Consider the following 23,102-nt stretch of genomic DNA (forward strand, 5'->3'; position numbering starts at 1 on the left):
CCATTTTCTCCCCATCTACTTCAAAATCATTAAGTTCACATGTTGCCATAACTTTTGTCTTTTTGAGGTTAAGTTTAAGACCATATTTAGCACTTTCTTCTTTAACTTTCATAGTAAGTTCCTCCAAATCCTCTTTGCCTTCTGCTAGCAAGGTGGTATCATGTGTATAAAAATATGGAAAATAACAATAAAATAAGGTATACGGTTATTGAGAAAACTTTTGTTAATACAATGCTGTATGTAGATGACTGGATATTATATGCTGCTCAACAAAATTAACAAAACCTTTAGATTTTCTATCCCTTTGGAATGAAGGACACAAAATTTGGTGTTCATGTATAATAGAATAACAATGAAATGAGGGGGCAGTGAGAAACATCAGATAAATATAAGGGACGTTATATATAGGTTTATAAAAATTACCAAAAAGATCACATGGCATCAGTATAAGGTATGATCCTCCTCTTACCGATAAATAGACCCATTAGCAGTTGACCATGTCTTCCACCAGCCAAAGACTAAAGCCTGTAGTCTTTGGCTGTCAGTGCAGTGCACAAGAGCAAGCATCCCACAGCAGTTGTTAGATATCTTCAATTTCAAGATACTCCTCCTCCTCCTCCACCACCTCAGCTCTATGGGCAGTGGTATTGTCATGCATGAAAAGAAGATCTGGCCAACTGCACTCCAACAGAGTTGCACATCAGGTTCGAGGTACAACCTTGTAGGGGTGTTCTTAGTACCTCTGCAGACTTGCAGTATCCCTGTCATAAAACATGATCATTATTCTGCTCCACATAAGAACCTTCAACATTGATGAGTTTTAACTCCCTGGAGGTGTCAAATAATAATAATAATAATTAGTATCCCTTTCTTTGACTTTGGAGGAGTGGTATCACATTTCTCATTCTCTCCGGATCAAACAATATCTTGAATCCATTAGTAGGCTAAAATGGGAATCATTAGAGAACAGAACTGTACTTTGTCATGGCTTCAAGTCACATGTTCATGGCATGAGTTTTGATGTGCTCCATGGCAGTTTTTGGTTAGGTGGATATAAACCACTGGTTTCCTCATGTAGAATCCACTTGAATTGAGCCTTCTTAACATAGTCCATTTAGAAATGGTGAATGGATATTCCAACCTTAAGAGACAATTGGTGACAGGATATTGTATGGTTCTTGCTATTCTGGTTGACATAGCCTTCAGACAATTTTGGCCATCTCTTCTTGTAATGCTTCATGTCTCCTGCAACTGCATCCATGGTGCCGAGATTACACTTCATAACACATTTAGCCGTCATGCCACCTTTGCCTGTAACTGCCTGGCTTGAAATCATCCATTGGCCTACCATCTCAGAGAATCATATAAATGATGAAGACTTGCCATCCTGAAGGTACAAGATATGGTTAACCCACCTAGCAAGTCAAAAAAATCGAGTTAAGTGATGTGATTGCAATCTGTGTGTGCAATTGAGTAGTAGATCAATTTCTATCGAATACCTGGAATTTGCATGTCAGAATGCCTGTTATATCAAATATTTCCCTTTGGGAAAAACAGTGTTAAAAATAAAGCATTCATGAAAAGTATTTTGTTCTGTTAATTTTGTAAAGCAGTGTATTGTCTTGTCAGGTGTCGTCTCCTTCCAGGAGATTGATTATCATGAATTTCAACCATGTATGGTTTTGTGCTTTTCTCTCTTACATTCTTCATAAGACAAAAAAATTCATTCCTTGATGTTTCTCATCCAATCTGTTTCTTTGTCTTCCTCTTCTTCTTTTTCCTTGTATCATTCCTTCTAAAATTGTTTTTTGCAGGGATTCATGCATTAGTATATGACCAAGGTGGGTGGTTTTCCTTTTCTTAATGATTTTCAACAGAGTCCAACTAAGTCCAATTCTTCAATCATCTCTAATATCTCTAAATTAGTTATTTTGTCAGTCCATTGGACTCTTAAGGATTCACAGGACTCTGAGGATCCACATCTCAAAGGCTTTTAGTTTATCCATGTTTCTTTTCCATACAGCGATGTTGACCATACGTAGCATTTCGACAGCCTAATTCTTGTTTTTGTATAAATTTCCCTTGAGGTCAGAATCTTTTTATGCTAAAGAAGGCTGATCTAGCAATTTCTATCCTTCTTAATATTTCCTTATCACACTTTCCATTCTCTGTAATTAGTTGACCCAAATATATGATTCTCTACTTGATCTAAAGTATTTTAGATCAAGTAGAGAGTCATATTAAGATCACTGAACTGAGTCATATTAAGATTAAGATCACTGATCTTAATATTCATATTGGGTATTTCCCTTTTTTTTCTTGTTATCAGCATGGTTTTGATTTTTTTGAAGTTGAAATTAAGTCCATATTTTTCACTTAGCTTCAGCATCTCTTCTAGTAGGTTTTAAAGATCTTTTTTATTTTCAGCTAGCAGTACTGTATCATCTGCATATCTTAAGTTATATTCCTGCCTCCTATGCTGACTCCTTTAAATTCTTCTATTTTGCTGGAAGATATTTTCAGTATAGAGGTTAAACAATATAGGAGAAAGAACACAGCCTTGTCTGACACCCTTCTTTACTGGGAATTCCTCCGAGATTTCTCCTGATATTTTTATTGAGGCAGTTTGCTCCCAATATAGATTTATCAGTAATCTGGTATATTTACCATCTACTCCTAAATTTCTGATGCATTTGATTAGTTGTTCATGTTGTATATGTCAAAGGCCTTTGTGTAGTCAATAAAACATATGTAGACTTCTTTCTGCTTCTCCAAATATCTTTCTATAATAGTGCTAATGTTGAAGAGTCCTTCTCTAGTCCCTTTATTTTCCTGAAAACCAGATTGTGTCTCATTAATTTCCAATTTAATTTTATGCTTATTTCTTTCTAGGATGATTATAGCGCATAACTTTTGCTATCTGACTAATTGTTTTGTACTCTTCACATTTGATTGTCTTAGATTTTTGAGGTATTGGTAGAAATGTCAAGTGCCTTAAAATGTTTTGGCAGGTGTCCAGTTTCCTATGTTTTGTTACACATCAGTCGGTGATCTTAAATTAAAAATGGCCTTATCATTTAAAGCCTAATTCCATCTGCTTCTGGAGCTTTTCCTAGTTTCAGTTTTCTAATGGCATTTGTTACTTCCCAAATAAGAATAGTGGCCCTCCAAATTTTCTTCCACCACCTTATCTATTCCATCATGATTCCACTGGTATTTTCAATGCACTTGAGAGCCTACCCTTTTCCAATATTTGCTAGTTAGCTCCCTGAAGTTCTCTGATTTTGTGTTTTTTGTCTAAAATCTCAATTTCCTTGCATTTGAGCCATAGTTCTTTTGCAAGCCTTCATTCTTTCCTGATTTCCTTGTTTAAGTTCTTGTATTTAAGACAATTTTTGTGTTTCTTTCTTTCCTCCATCATTTTCAGTATTTTGTCATTATTATTATTATACGGGCACCTCCATGAAGTCCGAAGACTCATCACGGAAGACCCAATCTATCCACACAATCTATCGTACTTCTCTTTGAATCCATTAATAGACAAAGCACTCACAACTGACTCTGGCAACTCATTCATAACTCTCCAAGCAAAATATTTAGTCCTCACATCCCTACTAACCACACCTTTATTCAATTTCCAGGAATGATCCATTTTTCTGGTCTCTCTCTAGCCAAGTTCTTAAACACCTGCATCTATCCTATAAAACCTTTAAGCAACTGAAATATTGCTATCATATCCCCTCTTTTTTCTCCTATCAACCAACTTCTGCAATTCATTCACCCTCAATCTATCCTCATAGGGAATATTCCACAGGCTGCTCACCATCATGGTTACTCGCCTCTGAATTCATTCCACCACTTCCTCATCACCTAGAAACCCAGGGGACCAGACTTGAGCACAGTAATCCAGATGTGGGCATATCAAGGCCTTATAAAGAGGAATAACAACTTCCTTATCTCTACTTGTAAAATATATTCATCACTAGCCAAGTAATCTTATGGGCTAAACTTTAACTCTCTGTCTACTCACTCCTAAATCTTCAGCTTCATCTGTTTCGTGGAGTACAGTGCCATCAATGTGATACATGGCTTGTAATCTATTTATCCCAAAATGTATAACTTGGACATTAAACTGATAATCATTATCTTTTTCCCATACTGACAGCTTATTTAAATCATCCTGCAAGATCTCCACAATGTCCTGATTAAGTATTACTCTCCCAATTTCAAATCATCAGCAAACAACTGAATATTTCCTTTGAGATTATTTCCTGTATCATTTATGTACATGTTAAACAGTAACGGTCCCAGACTGAACCTTGTGGCACACCACTAGCCACCTGTTTTTCGCCTCAATTCTGCCTCCCCATATACCACTTTTTGATATCCTTCTAGTAGCCACTTCTTAATCAGTGTCACATCCATCCCCATTTGTTTTAATTTGCATAACAGAGTTCCATGTGGTATTCTGTCAAATGCCTTTCCAAAATCCAGCAAAATCATCGTGTAGCCATTTCCTTTATCCAACTCAGCTGTTACTCTATTATAAAAAGTTAATAAATTTACTAAGGCATGATGACCCTTCATGAAGCCATGTTGACTCCCATACAGTATCATATTTTTTTTTATCTACCCATTCTTGAATTCTCTCTTTTTTTCACCTATGCCTGAGATACTGATTGGTCTATAATTTGCTACTGCAGTCTTAGAACCTCCCATATGCAAGTGGATTATTTTGCCCTCTTTCCATTCCCCTTGGAACTCTACCAGAGCAGAGACTTAAATTAAAGAGGCTAGTCAAAGACATTGTCAGTTCCCTTGCACATCTCACTGTATTTGTGTCATTCATCCAGGGTTTACTCATCTTCTTCTCATATTTGTAAATTGTTTGTTTTACTGCCTTTTTTATGCCCTCTTTAAATTTCTGCCATCTATGCTCAGTCTCATCTTTAGGGAAAGGATACTAAGTGGAATCAGAAAAATTAACAGCAGTGGATTGTGCCAGTTCCTTTAAAAATTTATCTTGTATTTCTTGATTTTAAGGGAGCCAAGATCATGTTTTTCTGTGTGTATAGGTTTCATTGTTTTCTTTAATTTTATTGCAGCTTTAATGACCAGGGTTGTGATCTGATCGGCCCCCAGGGGTTATGTTATTCCGAAATCTTTTTTAATCATTATAGGATGTGGCTAACCCACCTAGTAAACCTAATCAATCTTGTTCCTATAGTTGTCTCCAGGGTTTTTCCATGTGCAAAATCTTCCAGGAGGTTGGTTAAACAAAGTATTTGTTATTATCAGATTGTTTTCTTCACAGACCTGTATTAATCTTTCTCCTCTTGGATTTCTATGTCCCATGGCTTGGTTTCCCATGGAGGAAGAGGTCTTTTTCTGAGCTTACTTTAGCATTTAGATCTCCCATAACAATAGTTATCTCATTTGATTTGATATTAAGTGCATTTTGAATGTCTTCATAGAAGTGTTCTATGTCTTCATCTGGGTAATCTGAAGTAGGTACATATATTTGAACAATAAAATATTAAAGTCAAAATCCAAGTAAGGATTGGGCAGTCTTATTTTTTAGTACAAATGCTACTTCATTCATATGACTGTCTCCTCATGAATATATATACTTGAATAACTCTTACTGTTTAGTTTTTCCATTTGACTTCACTGATACCAGCAATGTCAATTTTCATTGTTTCGAGTTCTTGTATGAGGTTATCTAACTTCCCCAGTTTCATATAAGGTCCTTACATTCCAAGTTACACCTCAAGAGAAGATTCTTGATTTTCAGACATGAAAGATCAGGAGATACCCTCCCCAGAGGGTTTAAGCCAGGGATCTCAAACTCAAACACAGCAAAGGGCCAGTCAATTAGATGTATATCTGATGCAGGCTGTATTCAATATTATTCTGTGAACCAAAACATAAACAAAAAAAGAAAGGCTCTAACAAAGGCCCTTTTGTTGCTGGGCCTTTACATCTCATGTAAACAGTTACACCACCATTTAAATTTTAAATATATAACCATTTTTATTTTTAAATTTTAAAAATATAAAGCTTAGAAAATATAAGTTCAATTACATTTTATTCATACTTTAAGAAAATTATTTAAATACATAATTTTGACTTACAAAAATAAAGATTTTTATCTATGAGTCCTTTTTTTAATTTGATTTCGGTCCTGAAACCCGACATCTTTTCCTCTGTACTAACATGTCAATATCTGCTTTTTCGTTTTGTATTGCATTTAATCTAGAATCTTTTATCCGTGAGCGGAACTTTGACTTATTAAGTTTCATAATTGAAAATAATTGCTCACATACATAGTGCTTCCAATGATTGACAACATTTTTGCACAATAAATTTTATATTTGAGATATTTACTGCCTAGGTATTTATAAAAATTTGATATGCCAACTTTGTTATATTTAATAAAATTAGTTTAATCCTTTTTCCAAGTGTGAGCAAACAAAGTTTGCACTTGAAAGTATCTTCAGGACTGGGGTAAGGTGGTACAACAACAGGGCAACTCATTGCAAAGGTGGAGCAAGATACCAACACTCCTATCTCAGTATCTCCTATAATGCAAAAGACATTTCCTTGCGGATATGTCTAATGTTATGCATTAAGGGAAGGGCCACTACCCAGACCAGTTTCGACCTTTATTGAGGTCTCTTCAGTGGGAGCCAGGCCCAAGTGGAGATACCAGGCAGAAGCATCACTTGGGCCTGGCTCCCACTGAAGATACTTTCCTGAAGATACTTTTCCACAGTCCTGAAGATACTTTCAGGTGCAAACTTTGTTTGCTCACACTTGGAAAAAGGATTAAACTAATTTTATTATACTCTAACCAAGTGAAAAATAAATTTTCAAGATTTGTTATATTTATTTTTTAGTTCAGTATTGCACTGGAGTTCAATTACTTCCATTTGGAATTCTTCATCAACATTTTCAATATTAATTAAAAAAGGTGAACTAAATAATAATTCATTTTCAAACTGGTTAAAATCAGAAAATCTTTATTCATATTCAGTTCGTCAATTTGAGGAATGTACTTTTCAGCATCATTATTATTTCGAGAAATTGATTTAAGCATAGGAAAGTGGGCTAAATTATTCTTTGCCGACTGGGTTTGCCAAAGATATTTTTACCAGAAATGACTTAATTGAATCATACATATGACATATCAACTGTACATATCCTTACAGAGCAGTGTTTAAGTGGCTTGTTATGTCAACTAAAAAGGCCAAGTATTTGCACCAATCTCATCGGTGAGCTGAGGAATCAATTTTCCTTTGGGTGAAGTAAACATGTCAATTTCTTTTAAGAGTTCAAAAAATCTTTTTAAAACAATGCCACGACTAAGCCACCTAACCTCCATATAATATAGCAAACTGCTGTATTGTGAATCCAATTCATCCAACAAAGCATTGAATTGTCGATGATTCAAAACATGAGAGCGTATCCAGTTTACTGCTTTTTAATTGATACACTAATGAAGGGTTCCATATTTAGTTTTTTAGTACAAAATGACTCCTAGTATATTATGCAATGAAACAATTTAACTTTGTCCTTGCACAACATTTCCTTTTTCTTTTGAAGTTTTGTAACAAGTTTGACGTTAACACCAACCATAGCAGGAGCCCCATCTGTAGTGACACTTACTAATTTTGACCAACCTGCATGAGCATTTTCAAGACTTTTCTCAATACACAAATATAAATCATTTCCTGTCGTTGTTCCTGACATAGGCACTATATCCAATAGTTCTTCAGTCGGTCACATTCATATCAGCACCACGAATAAATATTGCTAACTGGGAAGTATTAATAATGTCTATATGTTCGTCAACTGCAATGGAAAACGCTACATTTATTTTTACATGCAATATATCTTGGAAGTTCTCTGTTATATCTTCAACATGCTCTGCAACTGTATTTCCTGCTAGGCTTATACCTTGAAATGCTTGCTTTTTTTCCGGCCATATGATTTCGACTGCATAAAATACCTCTGTTGAAACTTCAGTTCATATTTTAAATCTTTAAGTTTGTCATCACGCATATTTTCTGTATATTTATCACAGTTATGGTTTGTTTCATAATAGCATTTTAGGTTATATTCTTTCACCACGGCGACACTTTAAACATGTTGGAATATTTTTTACTTCCACAAAGAAATATGCCTTCTCCCATTTTTCTTGAAAAGTTCTGCCTTCTTGATCTATTTTTTCTTTTTTTTAACTTTAAATTCAGACATTGTTATGGCCAAAAAAATATAAGTTATTGAGGTAACTTTTTATTAACACACTATCATATTACAATGGTAACCTGTAACTTGTTGACATTGTATCATGTGGCTTAATACGGCTGCATGACAACTTCCATTCAGTGTTGCTAACATTTGATGATAGAAACATGGTACAAAGAACTGTAGTAATAAGTTTTACTTTTGTTTAAAACTGTCATAAAACATTTAGAAGTTTTGAGTTTTTTCTGTTTTAATCCCTGCAGGATGTTAGAAACATTGATTTTTAGAAAATAAATCATTAAGGTTGCAGGCCAGATATGAGGCCTTCGCGGGCCGTATCCGGCCTGTGGGCCACTAGGTTGCAGGCCAGATATGAGGTCTTCGTGGGCCGTACCCGGCCTGTGGGCCGCAAGTTTGCGACCCCTGGTTTAAGTAGTATATTACAAGATAATGAAAATGACCTTTAAAAATCAGTTTATGAATTAAATAAAATAAGCAACATTACGATGTAAAGATTTAATTTAATTTCAATCTAAAGTAAGTTAAAGCAATGCTTAACTTGAATCAGATGAGTTCAAAATAAGTATTTGTGTCTAAAAGTTTGAAAGGATTCTATGGCTAGAAACTTATAATAAACTATCTGTTTTTTTGCCTTCTTCCAAGGTCACAGACACATCTATTTTAACATAGTAATTCATGTCCTGTAACTGTTAAATGAGTGTCATACGATTGTTCCTTATAATTTAACCTTATCTGTTGTTATCAAAACTAGGCTGAAATTAATTAATTATTCAGAAAGATTTGTGGTTCTTTCAGTTAATTAGTAATAAAGTAATATTTTCTTTTTATATTCTGTAACATGTTAGTAAAGCATATAATTTCAAAAGCTTCAGTATTAATCTGATTGATAATAGAATGGTTTGGAAGTCTAAATTTATAGTATAGACCTCTGTACTAAATTAACTTTTCTTCAAATATTAAATATACTAAGTTAAACGACTCTTATAGATTATATTTTATTTCAATTTCAGGCTGAAAAAGCAGCAACTGAACGAGATATCTTTATGAGACAGGTAAGTGCATTTCTAGAATTTTCAATTATTTAAATTGACTTCAGAATACTTAATGCATCATTTGCTAATCAGATATGAAAAAAAAAAGATTATGTATATATGAAAAATAAATTAGCTTGAATGACTATAATACCAAGAATAAAAAAGAATAAAGTTTAATGCTGAGATACTAATAGTTTCGTTGAAAAAATCAACTTCTTCAAGTATCAAAGACAAACAATTATATAAAAAATAACAGAGACATTATAAAATTACATCAACAGATCTAATATAAAAGACCATAGTAGTTTAAACAGGAATGCGTGCTAGAGTTCCAATTGAAGTTGACTACGTGCAGGAGTTATCACGAGAGCGCCAGTACTGGACAGTGGCAATGTGTGCATCAAACAGATTGTAGCTAAGGCCATTGTTTATATGGGATGAATCAAGAGATATTTCTTTAGATTCGATTATCTTTCTTTCAAGCTCGTCATAACACATATGTAAATTAGAAGTTTGCGGCCAGTCTACAGGGTGTTGGTGGCCTCCATCTGAGTTAATAGAGAAGAGAACATGGCTTGTGAAAGTTCTGGCTCTGGTCCTATTGTAAGATATATATCTTCTGTGTTGCTCAATACATAAAAAAGATAGATTTAGCTGTCTGACCGTAATTTGGTTTGCCACATTCGCACGTGATCTTGTAGACTCCTGGATACTGAGAGGGAGATGTTTTACTTTAGTATGTTTTACTTTAGTATGTTTCACTTAGTATGGAGCGAAGTTTTGGAAACGTAATGAAACAAGTTCTATTGTTAAATTTCTTAAGAATTTTTGCCAGTTTTGGGGAGAGAGAGCTGATGTATGGCAAAGATATAAATGCTCTTGGGGAAGAAGAATCTTCAATAGTAGGTGAACGACAGTGAGAGATAAATTTATCAATCTTCTTAAGAGAGAAACCATTGTTGACAAAAGTCCTTTTTAGTAAATTAAGTTCATTTTCAATCTCTGTTTCGTCTGTTAATAAAGATCTGGCTTGATGTGCCAGGGTTGAAATAATACCAAATTTTTGCAGAGGATAGTGATGGGAAGAAGCATGAAGGTATCTGTCTGTGTGTGTGTGGGTTTTCTAAAAATAAAGATTTGGATATTTTTAGCGCATGTTGTGAGTTTTAAGTCCAAAAAGGGAAGACAGTTGTTGGATTCCAGTTCATAGGTGAAATTGATTTTCTCATGAAACTTGTTGAGATGGTCTAGAAAAATATTGAGATTGTTTAAACCATGTTCCCAAATGAGGAATACATCATCTATATAATGGTACCAGATTTTGGGGTTCAGTGTTGAGGAATTAATCGCCTTTTCTTCCAAGTCCTTTTTTTTTTTTTTTTTTCATCTTCCTTTCCCTCTTTTACCTTGCAGTGTCAAGGCCTTAAGGCCTTCCAAGTCCTTAAGGAATATATCAGCAAGAATTGGAGAGAGCGGACTGCCCATAGCCAATCCTGAGTTCTGTTTGTAAATCTTATTTTCAAATTTGAAGTATCCTGAATTTACACAGTGAGAGAGTAAGGAAAAGAATTTCTTGGATAGTTTGTTCTGGAGAAGATGGAGGACCTCTTGGGTAGGTACATTCGTGAAGAGAGAAACTATGTCGAAACTTGCCATTAAATCTGATTTGTTGAGTTTGATGTCTTTGATTTTGGACACGAAATCAGCTGAATTTTTTATACGATAGAAGGAATCACCAGATAGGTTTTTCAAGAAAGATGCAAGGTATTTAGATAGGGGAACAGCCTTAGCTACAATCTCTCTGATGCACACATTGCCAATGTCCAGTACTGGCACTCTCATGTTAACTCCTGCACATAGTCAACTTCAATTAGAACTCCAGCACGCATTCTTGTTTAAACTGTACTACGGTCTTTTATATTAGATCTGTTGATGTAATTATATAATGTCTCTGTTATTTTTTATATAATTCTTTGTCTTTGATATCTGAAGAAGTTGATTTTTTCAACAAAAAAACTAGTAGTATCTCAGCATTAAACTTTATTCTTTTTTATTCTCGGTATTATAGTCATTCAAACTAATTTATTTTTCATAACATTATCTACCGAGTAAATATGAATGCTGATATAAATCATTGGCATTTATATAAAGCAAAATTTACAAGGCAACAACAATAAAAATTTCAACAAATTTTTTTAGCTATGATATATTATAAAAAAAAATTTTTTGCTAGTGTATATATATATATATGTATGTATGTATAGGTACATACATACATACTTCACTTCCATGTATGTGTATATATATATATATATATATATATATATGATGTTGCAAGAGTGCATGCACATCTGTTAGATTTTTTTTCTTCATGTAGTGCATCTATCAGCTTTGTTTTCACTTGGACTTAAATTTGTCGGTTTTTGTTTGTTTTCATGAAAATCACACCATTTTTTGGTCAGTTCTAGTTGACTAAATTATATTTTATAATGGCTAAAAATTGTTGGTACTACATAATCAGATATAATAACAGTTAGGGGAGTTGTCTAGTTATATAAAGAATTTACAATTTTACCAGTTATATAAGGAAGATACCATTTCAAGATATGCTTTTTTTTTGTGAAAAGTCACTTACTGGAACAAGTTCCACAGAACTGAATATTGAATATAGGCACAGTCACTATAGGAAACATCAATGGAAAAGAAGTGAAACTGTCACAAGAATTAGAGAAATGCTGTGCTGATTTAATTGGTACTACTGAGAGTAAGTAATAAGATCAAAGCAAGTGAGATCCTTCTAAATAATAGGTGATTTATTCAGGGTCTATCTAAGAATCAAGAAAGGAAGAAGTAGCTATATTATGGAATACTAAACACCAAGAAAATTTCTTGAATATGAGATAATTTTAAGCAGAGAAATGTGATCTGTGTCTATGGTTGCACAGAAGGATGTTATACGGAAGTGTAGTTGATTTTCTTATTAATGCAAATACTATTATAACAAACTACCTCCTTCTTCTGCTCCTTTTCGGCATTTAGTTCCAGACAGTCCTGGGGTCTACTGCTTGGACAATTTCCTTCCACTTATTTCTATCTTGGGCATTCCTCTTTTCCACTCCAACTTCTTCCAAATCCCTTTTGATGTTTTCCCACCGTCTTTTTCTTGATCTTCCTTTTCTTCTCTTACTCTTCACTTCCATTGTTATGACACTTTGAATTTGGTGGTCTACTGTTCTTTTCCATACATAGCCGGTCCACTTCAATCTACTTTCTCTCACTTTGTCACTAATTTTTCTAACCCCCATATCCTTCCTTATATCTTCATTCCTCCTGTGCTTTTTCTTTGATGTTCCATTTGTTCATGTTAGAATCCTCATCTCAGTTCTTGCCAATTGTTCCTCCTAAATTCTCCTTACCTCCCATGTCTCTGCTCTGTACAATAAGGCCGATCTAATGACCGATTTATATATATATACGTATTTTTATTTTGGTGCATTTTTGTTGCATATCACTCTTGACATCTTCCATTTGGTTCACCCTGCCTTAATTCTTTCTCTAACTGCCAAGTTACATGTGGCTTCGCTCCGTATGGTTGATACCAGGTACCTAAAATGGTCGACTTATTTCAAGGTACCACACGCTAATTTCTTCATGTCCTTCCCTCTCACTAACCATTACTTCAGTTTTCCTAGTATTTATCTTTAGACCTACATCTCCAAGGTATTTTGCCACTCTATAAAACTCTTTTGGGCCTCTTCTGCAGTTTCATTCGTAAATAATATATTCCATGGTGTATTTTTAGCTACTCCTTCACTGAGTGTATCTAAAATAATCCCAAATAGAAACTGGTTCAGTGCTAACCCTTGATGCAAGCCCACTTTGATGTTGAAAAATTCTATTGTTCCAATGCTCATTTTTTACTGCTATCTATATTTTTCACACATTGCTTTTATAATCCTTATTAATTTTTCTGTCATATGCTTTTTCTGGGTCTACAAAGATATGGATAAGCCTTTTATTTTTCTCGAGATACTTTTCTAATAATTGTCTCATCATATAGATTGCATTTGTTGCTCCTTTCCCTTTCATGAAACGACATTGTCTGGTTTAACACTATTAATAGTGGTTAATATCCACTATTACTCTCAATCTCTTATCCACTATTCTTTCAAATGTCTTGAGTAGTGTTCTATAAGCTTTATTCCTCTGTAGTTTCCACAGTCTAGCATGTTGCCTCTTTGTTTGTAAATAGGTACTACAAAGCTCCTTTCCCTGCTCCTCTAGCATTTTTCTCTCATTTTCTATGTTTAACAGCTCTGTAAAATATTCCTTCCATCTGTCCTTCACCTTCTTTTCATCTACCAATATGACTCCATTTCCATCTTTTATTAAGGTGTTTTTTTTCGAAATCCTTCTCTGCCATTTCTTTAATGCTTTGCTATTCTATATATTACTTTCTCAATATTTTCCTTTTCTGTCTCCACATATATTTTCTTCTTCCATTTTTTTCTCTTTTGCTTTCCTCACTTCTACCTCTTTCCTCTTTTATATTTCTCCCAGGTTTCATTGTTTTTTATTTGTCTCCAAGTCCAAAATGCTTCCTTTTTCTTTTTTGACTGCCTCTTGGACTTCTTCATTCCACCACCAAGTTTCTCTATCTTTCCTCAGTCTGAATCCTCTTGCTCTTCCACACACTTCCTCACAACTTTACCCAAAATGTTCTTCATTTGATTCCAAGTGTTTTCTACAGTTTTAATTTCCTTGAGATATTACCCTCTCTTCCTTAACCCTTTCTTTGAATATACTCTTATTTTCTTCAGTCGGCTTCCAGATCTTCAGCCTCTTTTCTGTTTTCTTTGTTGTGTTGTTATGTGCTCATATGGGATTGTCTTGCAATTTTTTAACATATTTCTTTTTATTCCCTTTGTGAGAATATAGTCTGAGCCTTATTTTTTCCACGTTTATACATTATCAGGTGGTCCTCCTCCTCCTTAAATAGGGTATTGGCCGCAGCAACGCCCGAGCTTTCTGCAAATTCCAGTATTCTATGCCCTTCCTCATTCCTTTCTCCAAAACCATGTCCTCCATCTACCTTCAAATTCTTCCCCTCTCGCACCAACATGTCCATTTAGGTCTGCTCCTATTATTATCATTCCCTCCTTTCTGATGTTATCCATAGCTGCTTCTAGGGCTTTCCAAAATTGCTCTTTTTCTATTTCCTCACACCCTGTGTAGTGCATATCCTAATATTTAGAATATTTTCTTTCCCTAGTGCCACTTTTAGTATCATAAGGTGATTGCTTATTCTTTTGATCTCTGTTATCTTTTAGACTTTCCTCTACTGTAATTCCAATTCCATTCTTTTTCCTCTACTTTCCATAATAATATAGTTTGTATCCTTATCCCAATCCTTTTGCTTTTTTGCCCTTCCATTTTGTTTTTTAGATGCATGCTATTTGTGTCTTCCTCCTCTTTAGGGCATCCACTAATTCTCTACTTTTTCCTGTGAAAGTACCCACATTCCAGGTTCCTAATCTTAAAATCTCCACTTTCTTCTTTAGTCCCCATCATGGATTGTTCTGAGATATCCCTCAAACATTTCTCACAGCAATGGGGGGGGGGGGATCTTGCTGTGCATTGCCTGCAGGGAACACCCTAGCTCTTACACTTGTTTGCCTTTGTCCAAGATTCAGTTTTATTTCAACTGATTTTTATGGCTGGATGTCTTTTCTGTCGCCAACCACAAAGGGATGGTTCTGTGGATCCTTATTCTTGGCCACTCCACTGGAGTACTGATGCCATCCACTCCTCTGGAGATTAGACACTGCTGAAGCTGGATCTTCTTTCTTTCCACTTCACCTCTTCCACTCTTTTAGCCATTGTCCATCTTCAACTGTTTCCCTAGGCAAGAGCCCATACCAGGTACTGTCATCCAAGCCAGCTGAGCCTAGTGTTTTTGGTGAGGCATGCTCCTCCTCCTCTCCCCCCCCCCCCTCCTTTCTCATCTGGGCTTCAGACTGGCAATGGCAGAGCTGTATATAACAAACTACCTTATTCTACCAAGTTACTGGAAAGTCCTGTCAAAAGTAACACAAATACGTCATGCTAAAGAAATTCACTATAGCAAACTATTTACTATAATAAACTATTCTTGTAGTTTCTGTGAGTTTGCTATAGTGAGTGTTGACTTTAGTAGAAGGATTTTTCAAGTCTTTAGAGAGAAAAGCTGGTACAAAAAAGAAAAGTTAGTTCTTGTTGAAGACCTAAACAGTAGAGTTGGAAATATTTCAAAAAAATAAGGACACAATAACAGTAGTTCTCTGGTATATTTCTTTATAGCTAGACTATTCATTATTGATATCATGGTCCAGCTTGAAAATGTGCATAAATTTATATGGTGAGACACTCATAATGAATAAGAAAAGTCTTATTTATCATGTTTTGGAATGTCTTCAGTTCTCCAAAGATACAAGAGTATACTGGAGATTTTGAAATAGGACCTCCACCTAATGCTGAGCAGGATAAAAATGAGTATCCCATTTGAAAAGGAAAATTTGTGTTGAGGTTTTGAAAAGAATCGATATCATACAGCTCTTAGATATGAGCTGCAAACTCAAATATATAAATATCATGGGAGAAAATATGTAAGAGTTTGAGAAAAAGAAAAGCCAAACGTTAGAGACTCTATATAAAATCTTAAAAAAGCTTCAGTTGTTTCAGTAAGAAACATTTGGTAAAGTTGGTGAAAAGACAGAAAAACTGATACACTGAGGTAAAGATTTCTTCTTTTCATGAACATATTTTCCTTCTCATGTGTATTCCCAGTTTCCTGTTAGCAATTTCTTTTCATTAATCTGCAGTTTCCTGGGTGTCAAATGTTCTCAGATTCTATATTTTGATCTTGGTCATCCTCTAGGTCCTTTTTTTCATGCCAACAAATATGTGTTTTGCTAACCTCACATCTCTCCTTCAAATCATATTCTCTTAGATTAGCTCTGTTCACACTGCCTTGAATGCTAATAATGCTATAGTTTTTCTAATATCTTCATTTTTAATATGATTTTCAATTGATGCCATCTGTTCACTTACTAATTTTTATTAGAACTCTCATATCTGTGGTCTCTAATCTTTAATCAGCTGTTTCATTTTTAATCCAACTTGATATTGGGTATCACCAGCGTTGCAGATGTAGGAAGGTGCAGTGTAGCACATCATACAGATAAGTTTTTTAGAAAATGTTTATGATATCCCTAGCAATTATTGGTAGTATTTTCCTTTATGACTGTGTGATTAAGTGTGTTTGTCCATGAAACTTAGTACATGATATCATTTAAGAAGTGTGTTTGCATAGCACCAGTGTGTACAAGAAAAATGACAGCAAGACCTTCTTATTATTTGATACCATATGACATTCACCAAAAATGAATGTCTTATGGTATCAAAACGAGAATGGGAAAATGGTGTGTTTGGAAATATTTTTGTGAGTGAGTGCATGAAATGTGAGATATGTCAAGAGTGGGAAAATAAAGTGACAAATGTATATGATATAAGGTGTGATAGCGGAAGGAGAGTCAGTGACATTAGACAAAATATGAATGAGAGTACAAAAGACTCATTATTAGGTTTAATGAAATGGATACAAAATTTGAAATTGGAAGCGATCACTATTTAGTCTTGAGCAGGATAAAATTGAATTTCTTATCAAAAAGAATAACATGTAAGAAAGTTTTAAAGCGATTAAAAGTTGAGCAGCTCTCAGATGTGAACTGTAGACTACAATACACAAAGATTATTGAAGAAAACATGAAAGAGTTTGAGAACAGGAAACAAACCTTGAAGATTCAGTGGCAAGCCTTGAAGAAAACCCTGATTGATTCAGCCAGAGAGGCATGTGGTGAGGTTGTCTGCAAGGATAGAAAAATCAGAACTCCATGGTGGACACAGGAAGTTAAAGAGGCAGTGAAGGAAAAGAAGAAAGCATATCAAAAGTTCCTGGCAAATAAGTCAGCTTGTGCTCTTGGAGAATACAGAGACAAATGTAAGAAAGCTAAACAGTGTGTAAAACTAGCTAAACAAAAGTCATGTTAGGACTTTGGCAAGAATATAGAAAATAAATATCAAGAAGGCGGTAAGATATTCTGAAGGTTGTTGAAGAAGTTTAGAAATGGAGGAAAGAGTGCTGTAAAAGGAGTTAGAGATGATAAAGGTGACATGAAAACAGGAGAAAAAAGATATCCTTGAAGTATGGAGTAATTACTTCGAAAAATTGCTAAATGAAACTAGCAGTGATAGCACAGTGGTAAAAAACACTCAACAGGCATACAGTCAGGAATACACCAGACATATCCATACTTGAAGTAGAAAAAGCCATCAAAGGCTTGAAATGTGGAGCAGGAGTAGATGATATTTGACCAGAAATGCTGAAGTATGGTGGTATAAAAGTCTTACAGTGGCTGCACTGCATAGTTCAGAAGACCTGGACAGAGGGAGGAATTCCTGATGATCGGAGTAGAGCTCATAGTACTCATATATAAAAAAGGGAAATAAAACTGAATGTGCAAATTACAGTGGTATTTCCCTACTGAGTGTTCCTGGTAAGATTCATGTAGTACTATCGTATCGTGTACACCCCTTGAGGGTACATGGCAGGAATTTGATGATGATGATGAAATAGCTGCCTTAAAAATGTTATATAAGAATAAAAATATTGTTATTAATTTCTAAAGCTAATATGGGTAATGCAATAATTATCATGAATTAAGAGGTTTACAACAAAAAAATGCAAAATATCCTATGCGGCAGTTATACTTACCAAATTATAGATCGAGCCCCCATTACGTCTCAAAGGAAAATAGTAAGAAAATTATTGAAAAAAGTGACTTCTTGGCCCAAAAAAAATCATCAACAAAGTAAAACTGGTTCATGTTAAACCACCTCGTATTTATGGAGTACGTAAAATCCTCAAATCCAATATTCCCCTATGTCCTGTACTTGATAGCACAGACATCCTACTTATAGCTGTCTCCACTCCCCTTACTGGAAATTCCTCTACTTTAATAAAAAAATTCAGTCCATTTCAAATCATTAGTTAAAAATCATATCCTTAAAAGTTCAGACATAATGGTTATTTTGATGTTGCTTCTTTATTTACTAATGTACCACTAATAGATGATTTTATTTTAATAAAATCTAATTTTCCTCCTGATATTTTTGAATTATTAAAATTTACAATGAATGAAGTTACTTTACATAGGGAGGAAAAAAAATCTACAAACAGATTAAATGGTACCTTTATGGGTCCCCCCCCCCACCAGCTGACTTTCACACTGAGCAATTTGAAAATGGATCTTACCACAGCTATATACAAGCCCCTAGTGTGGTTACAGTTTGTTGATCTTTGCCATTTGGTCTTTTTGGATGCTTTTGTCACCTACCTAAACAGCCAACACCCAAAATTCACTTCACAGTAGAAAAAGAATCTAATAACCATTTGCCTTTTCTTGACACATTAGTCACCTGCCTTTCAGATGGATCACTATTTTTTCCGTTTACAGAAAGCCAACACATACAGGAAGATATCTACATAAACAATCACATCATCCTCATCCAGCCCAACAGTATGGTATTCTAAAAACACTTACATACAGAGCCAGAGCAGTTTGTTCAAGTGATACGGCTCTTTCCAGAACTCAAATATCTCTGCCATACTTTCTTGGCCAATGGCTACAATTTATACAAAACAGATAAAATGCTACTTATCCCCATTACTTTTCTCTCCTCTAACATACACAAAAACAAAACATCGCTTATTTTAATAAAATCTCATTTTCCTCCTTGTATTTTTGAATTATTCAAATTTACAATGTATGCAGGTTACGTTATGTGGGAAGGAAAAATCTACAAACGCATTAAATGATACTGCCATGGGATTCCTCCCCATTTAGCTAATTTTACATGGAACACTTTGAAAACAAATTACTTACCACAGCAATGCCAGAGGTACATCAGAAAAGATAGCCAAACTAATAAAGCATGACCTTCATATCACATTCAAATTGTATGTTAAATTAGCAACTATCATCACTCTCCTAAGGATAAACTTCATCCTCTAACATATCCTGGAGTATATGAAGTTCTTTTTGACTGACTTGTCCTTCTATGGGCAGACAGGAAGATCTGTTAACATCTGCTTACCTTGGAGAATAAAAAGTACATTTGCTACCATTATTATGCTAAGTCAAGACTGGCAGACCATTCTTTAGATCAGGGTTTCTCAAACTTTTTCTATGATGGAACACTTCACAAATCCTGAAATTTTCACAGAACACCTTGGTTATTTTGTAATGTATTAATTAATAAATAATTGGTAATTTAGCTGATTTTTTATTGATAATTAATTATTAATTAATTAAACCATCATTAAATTAATTTGTGCTGATTTTCATTGACATATCCTATTCTGATCACCAAAAATTTATATTATAAGTATTTACGAGTGAATGCAGACTTTTTCTCCTGTGTGCTGGTAGTTTTTCCCTCCTTTTATACATTTTGGAGATCTTTGTAGGCTTGAGGTGGATGACTCACTATTTGTTCCTTTATAAACACCTTCAATAAGAGATTTCTTAATACCAAAATTAAACAAAGTGCCTTGTCTCTTATTCATATTAGAATTTAAATCTGCATTCCTATTATTCTAGTAGTGAGACTTATACGTTGGTTAGACATCACTGGTAATTAATTTACGGAATTGACAACGCATATAAAGTAAATTAATTAAAGATAACTTTAATGAATCACTTCTATATTTCGGCAATGTCACATTGCCATCTTTGGGAACATAAAGATATGGTATGTGCACTAAGGAGCTAACAAAGCAAATGAGGAAGAAAATAAGAACTAATTTTGTTCCTAAAGTCCTAATGGTGCCCTCTTGCGGGCTAATTTGGTAGTCTTGGCAGTTGGGCTGAAGTTCTCAAAATGAAAGTCTCCCAAATTTGGGGCAGTTTCATGCACCCAAATTTGTTGAGGTTAGGAACGTTTTTTAGAGCTGCTGAAGATTCTTTGAATAGTCTTTCGTATTTAAACTTGCTGCGATGGATTATTTTTGTCTTCTTCCAACGAATTTTATGGTGGGTATCTAAGGCATGGTCTGCCAGCCCAGAGCGGCTGTACTGGTGAAACCGGATGTAGTCTTGGTGTTCTGAAATCCTGATATTTGTTGTTCTGCCTGTTTGGCCAAAGTAGGACAGTTTGCAGCTGCAAGGGACATGGTATACACCAGGTAGGTCTAGGGGAAGTGGTTGGTCTTTGGTAGAGCAGATAAGGGATGCCAACTTTTTATATGGTCTGTAACAAGAAGTAAGGTCATATTTTTTGAGGATATTAGTTATTTTTTCAGAGGTGCCCTGGATGTAGGGGATAGTGATAGACTTGGTGTAGTCTTTATTGTGGAGGGGGGAGGGGGGTTGTGGTTTATAGGTTTTAGTATTTTTTGGATTTTTTTGGGGTTGTAGCCATTGGCTAAGAAAGTGTTGAGGATGTGGTTTAGTTCCATAGTCAGGGCCTTGTCATCTGAGCAGATTAATTTTGCCCTGTTATATAGTGTTTTTATCACCCCATATTGTTGTGAGGGGGGGGGGGGATTGCTGGTGAATGTATCTGCCAGTGTGGGTGGGTTTTCTGTAAACAGAGAAAACCAAAGTTCCATCAAGCTGGCGGGTGATCAAAGTGTCTAGGAAGGGGAGGGTGTTGTTTTCCTCTTTTTCTAAGGTGAACTGGACTCTGGGATGTTGGTTGTTTAAGTGTGTTAGGAAGGAGTGGAGTGTATCTGAGCCATGTGGCCAAATAGCAAACACATCATCCACATAACGAAGCCAAATAGTGGGTTTTTGTGGGGCGGAGTTTAAGGCTTTCTCTTCAAATGTCTCCATAAAGAAATTGGCCAAGGGTGGGGAAAGTGGTGAACCCATGGCTGTCCCCTCTATCTGTTTGTAGAACTTTCCTTGCCAAACGAAATAGCCTGAGTTCATTGTGAACTGAAATAGGGCTGAGATATTGGGAGGAAACTTGGCTTGGATGAGCTCAAAGGTTTCTTTGAGTGGGACATTAGTGAATAGGGAGGAGACGTCAAAACTGACCATTATGTCAGTGTGTTGGAGTGTGAGGTTTTCTATACTGGCTTTAAAATTTAAAATTCAATTATATTCAATTGAATATAATCTGACCAACTCTCAGATCAGAACTATCCACAGACTCCTTACGAAAGTCACTTCTTGGCCTGTGGAAGTCACCAACAAACTTAAACCTTATAACTCTAGACCCCCGCGATTATATGGACTCCCAAAAATACATAAACAAAATGTGCCATTACGTCCCATAGTGGATGGCATTGATTCCCCCACATATAAATTAGCCAAACATTTAGCCAAAACGCTCACACACTACACTGGCAACACACCATCACACATAAAAAACTCGGCCCACTTTAAAGCCAGTAAAGAAAACCTCACACTCCAGCACACTGACATAATGGTCAGTTTTGACGTCTCCTCCCTATTCACTAATGTCCCACTCAAAGAAACCTTTGAGCTCATCCAAGCCAAGTTTCCTCCCGATATCTCAGCCCTATTTCAGTTCACAATGAACTCAGGCTATTTCGTTTGGCAAGGAAAGTTCTACAAACAGATAGAGGGGACAGCCATGGGTTCACCACTTTCCCCACCCTTGGCCAATTTCTTTATGGAGACATTTGAAGAGAAAGCCTTAAACTCCGCCCCACAAAAACCCACTATTTGGCTTCGTTATGTGGATGATGTGTTTGCTATTTGGCCACATGGCTCAGATACACTCCACTCCTTCCTAACACACTTAAACAACCAACATCCCAGAGTCCAGTTCACCTTAGAAAAAGAGGAAAACAACACCCTCCCCTTCCTAGACACTTTGATCACCCGCCAGCTTGATGGAACTTTGGTTTTCTCTGTTTACAGAAAACCCACCCACACTGGCAGATACATTCACCAGCAATCCCACCACCCCCCCTCACAACAATATGGGGTGATAAAAACACTATATAACAGGGCAAAATTAATCTGCTCAGATGACAAGGCCCTGACTATGGAACTAAACCACATCCTCAACACTTTCTTAGCCAATGGCTACAACCCCAAAAAAATCCAAAAAATACTAAAACCTATAAACCACAACCCCCCTCCCCCCCTCCACAATAAAGACTACACCAAGTCTATCACTATCCCCTACATCCAGGGCACCTCTGAAAAAATAACTAATATCCTCAAAAATATGACCTTACTTCTTGTTACAGACCATATAAAAAGTTGGCATCCCTTATCCGCTCTACCAAAGACCAACCACTTCCCCTAGACCTACCTGGTGTATACCAGGTCCCTTGCAGCTGCAAATTGTCCTAATTTGGCCAAACAGGCAGAACAACAAATATCAGGATTTCAGAACACCAAGACTACATCCGGTTTCACCAGTACAGCCGCTCTGGGCTGGCAGACCATGCCTTAGATACCCACCATAAAATTCGTTGGAAGAAGACAAAAATAATCCATCGCAGCAAGTTTAAATACGAAAGACTATTCAAAGAATCTTCAGCAGCTCTAAAAAACGTTCCTAACCTAAACAAATTTGGGTGCATGAAACTGCCCCAAATTTGGGAGACTTTCATTTTGAGAACTTCAGCCCAACTGCCAAGACTACCAAATTAGCCCGCAAGAGGGCACCATTAGGACTTTAGGAACAAAATTAGTTCTTATTTTCTTCCTCATT

General features: G+C 35.5%; 1 protein-coding gene across 1 annotated transcript in view; it reads left to right on the top strand.

The window, feature by feature from the left end:
- Positions 1-23,102, top strand: part of LOC150096982 (uncharacterized) — a 203,773-nt gene that overhangs the window by 150,692 nt on the left and 29,979 nt on the right. Inside the window, exon 13 of the mRNA XM_090408360.1 lies at positions 9,282-9,323. Within this exon, the coding sequence (XP_090264486.1) occupies positions 9,282-9,323 (42 nt within the window). The remainder of the gene's footprint in view (positions 1-9,281; positions 9,324-23,102) is intronic.

The sequence above is a fragment of the Typopeltis vanoorti genome, chromosome 18 (assembly GCF_054136105.1).
Source record: "Typopeltis vanoorti isolate ZY-2024b chromosome 18, IOZ_Tvanoo_1.0, whole genome shotgun sequence".
NCBI classification, from domain to species: domain Eukaryota; kingdom Metazoa; phylum Arthropoda; class Arachnida; order Uropygi; family Thelyphonidae; genus Typopeltis; species Typopeltis vanoorti.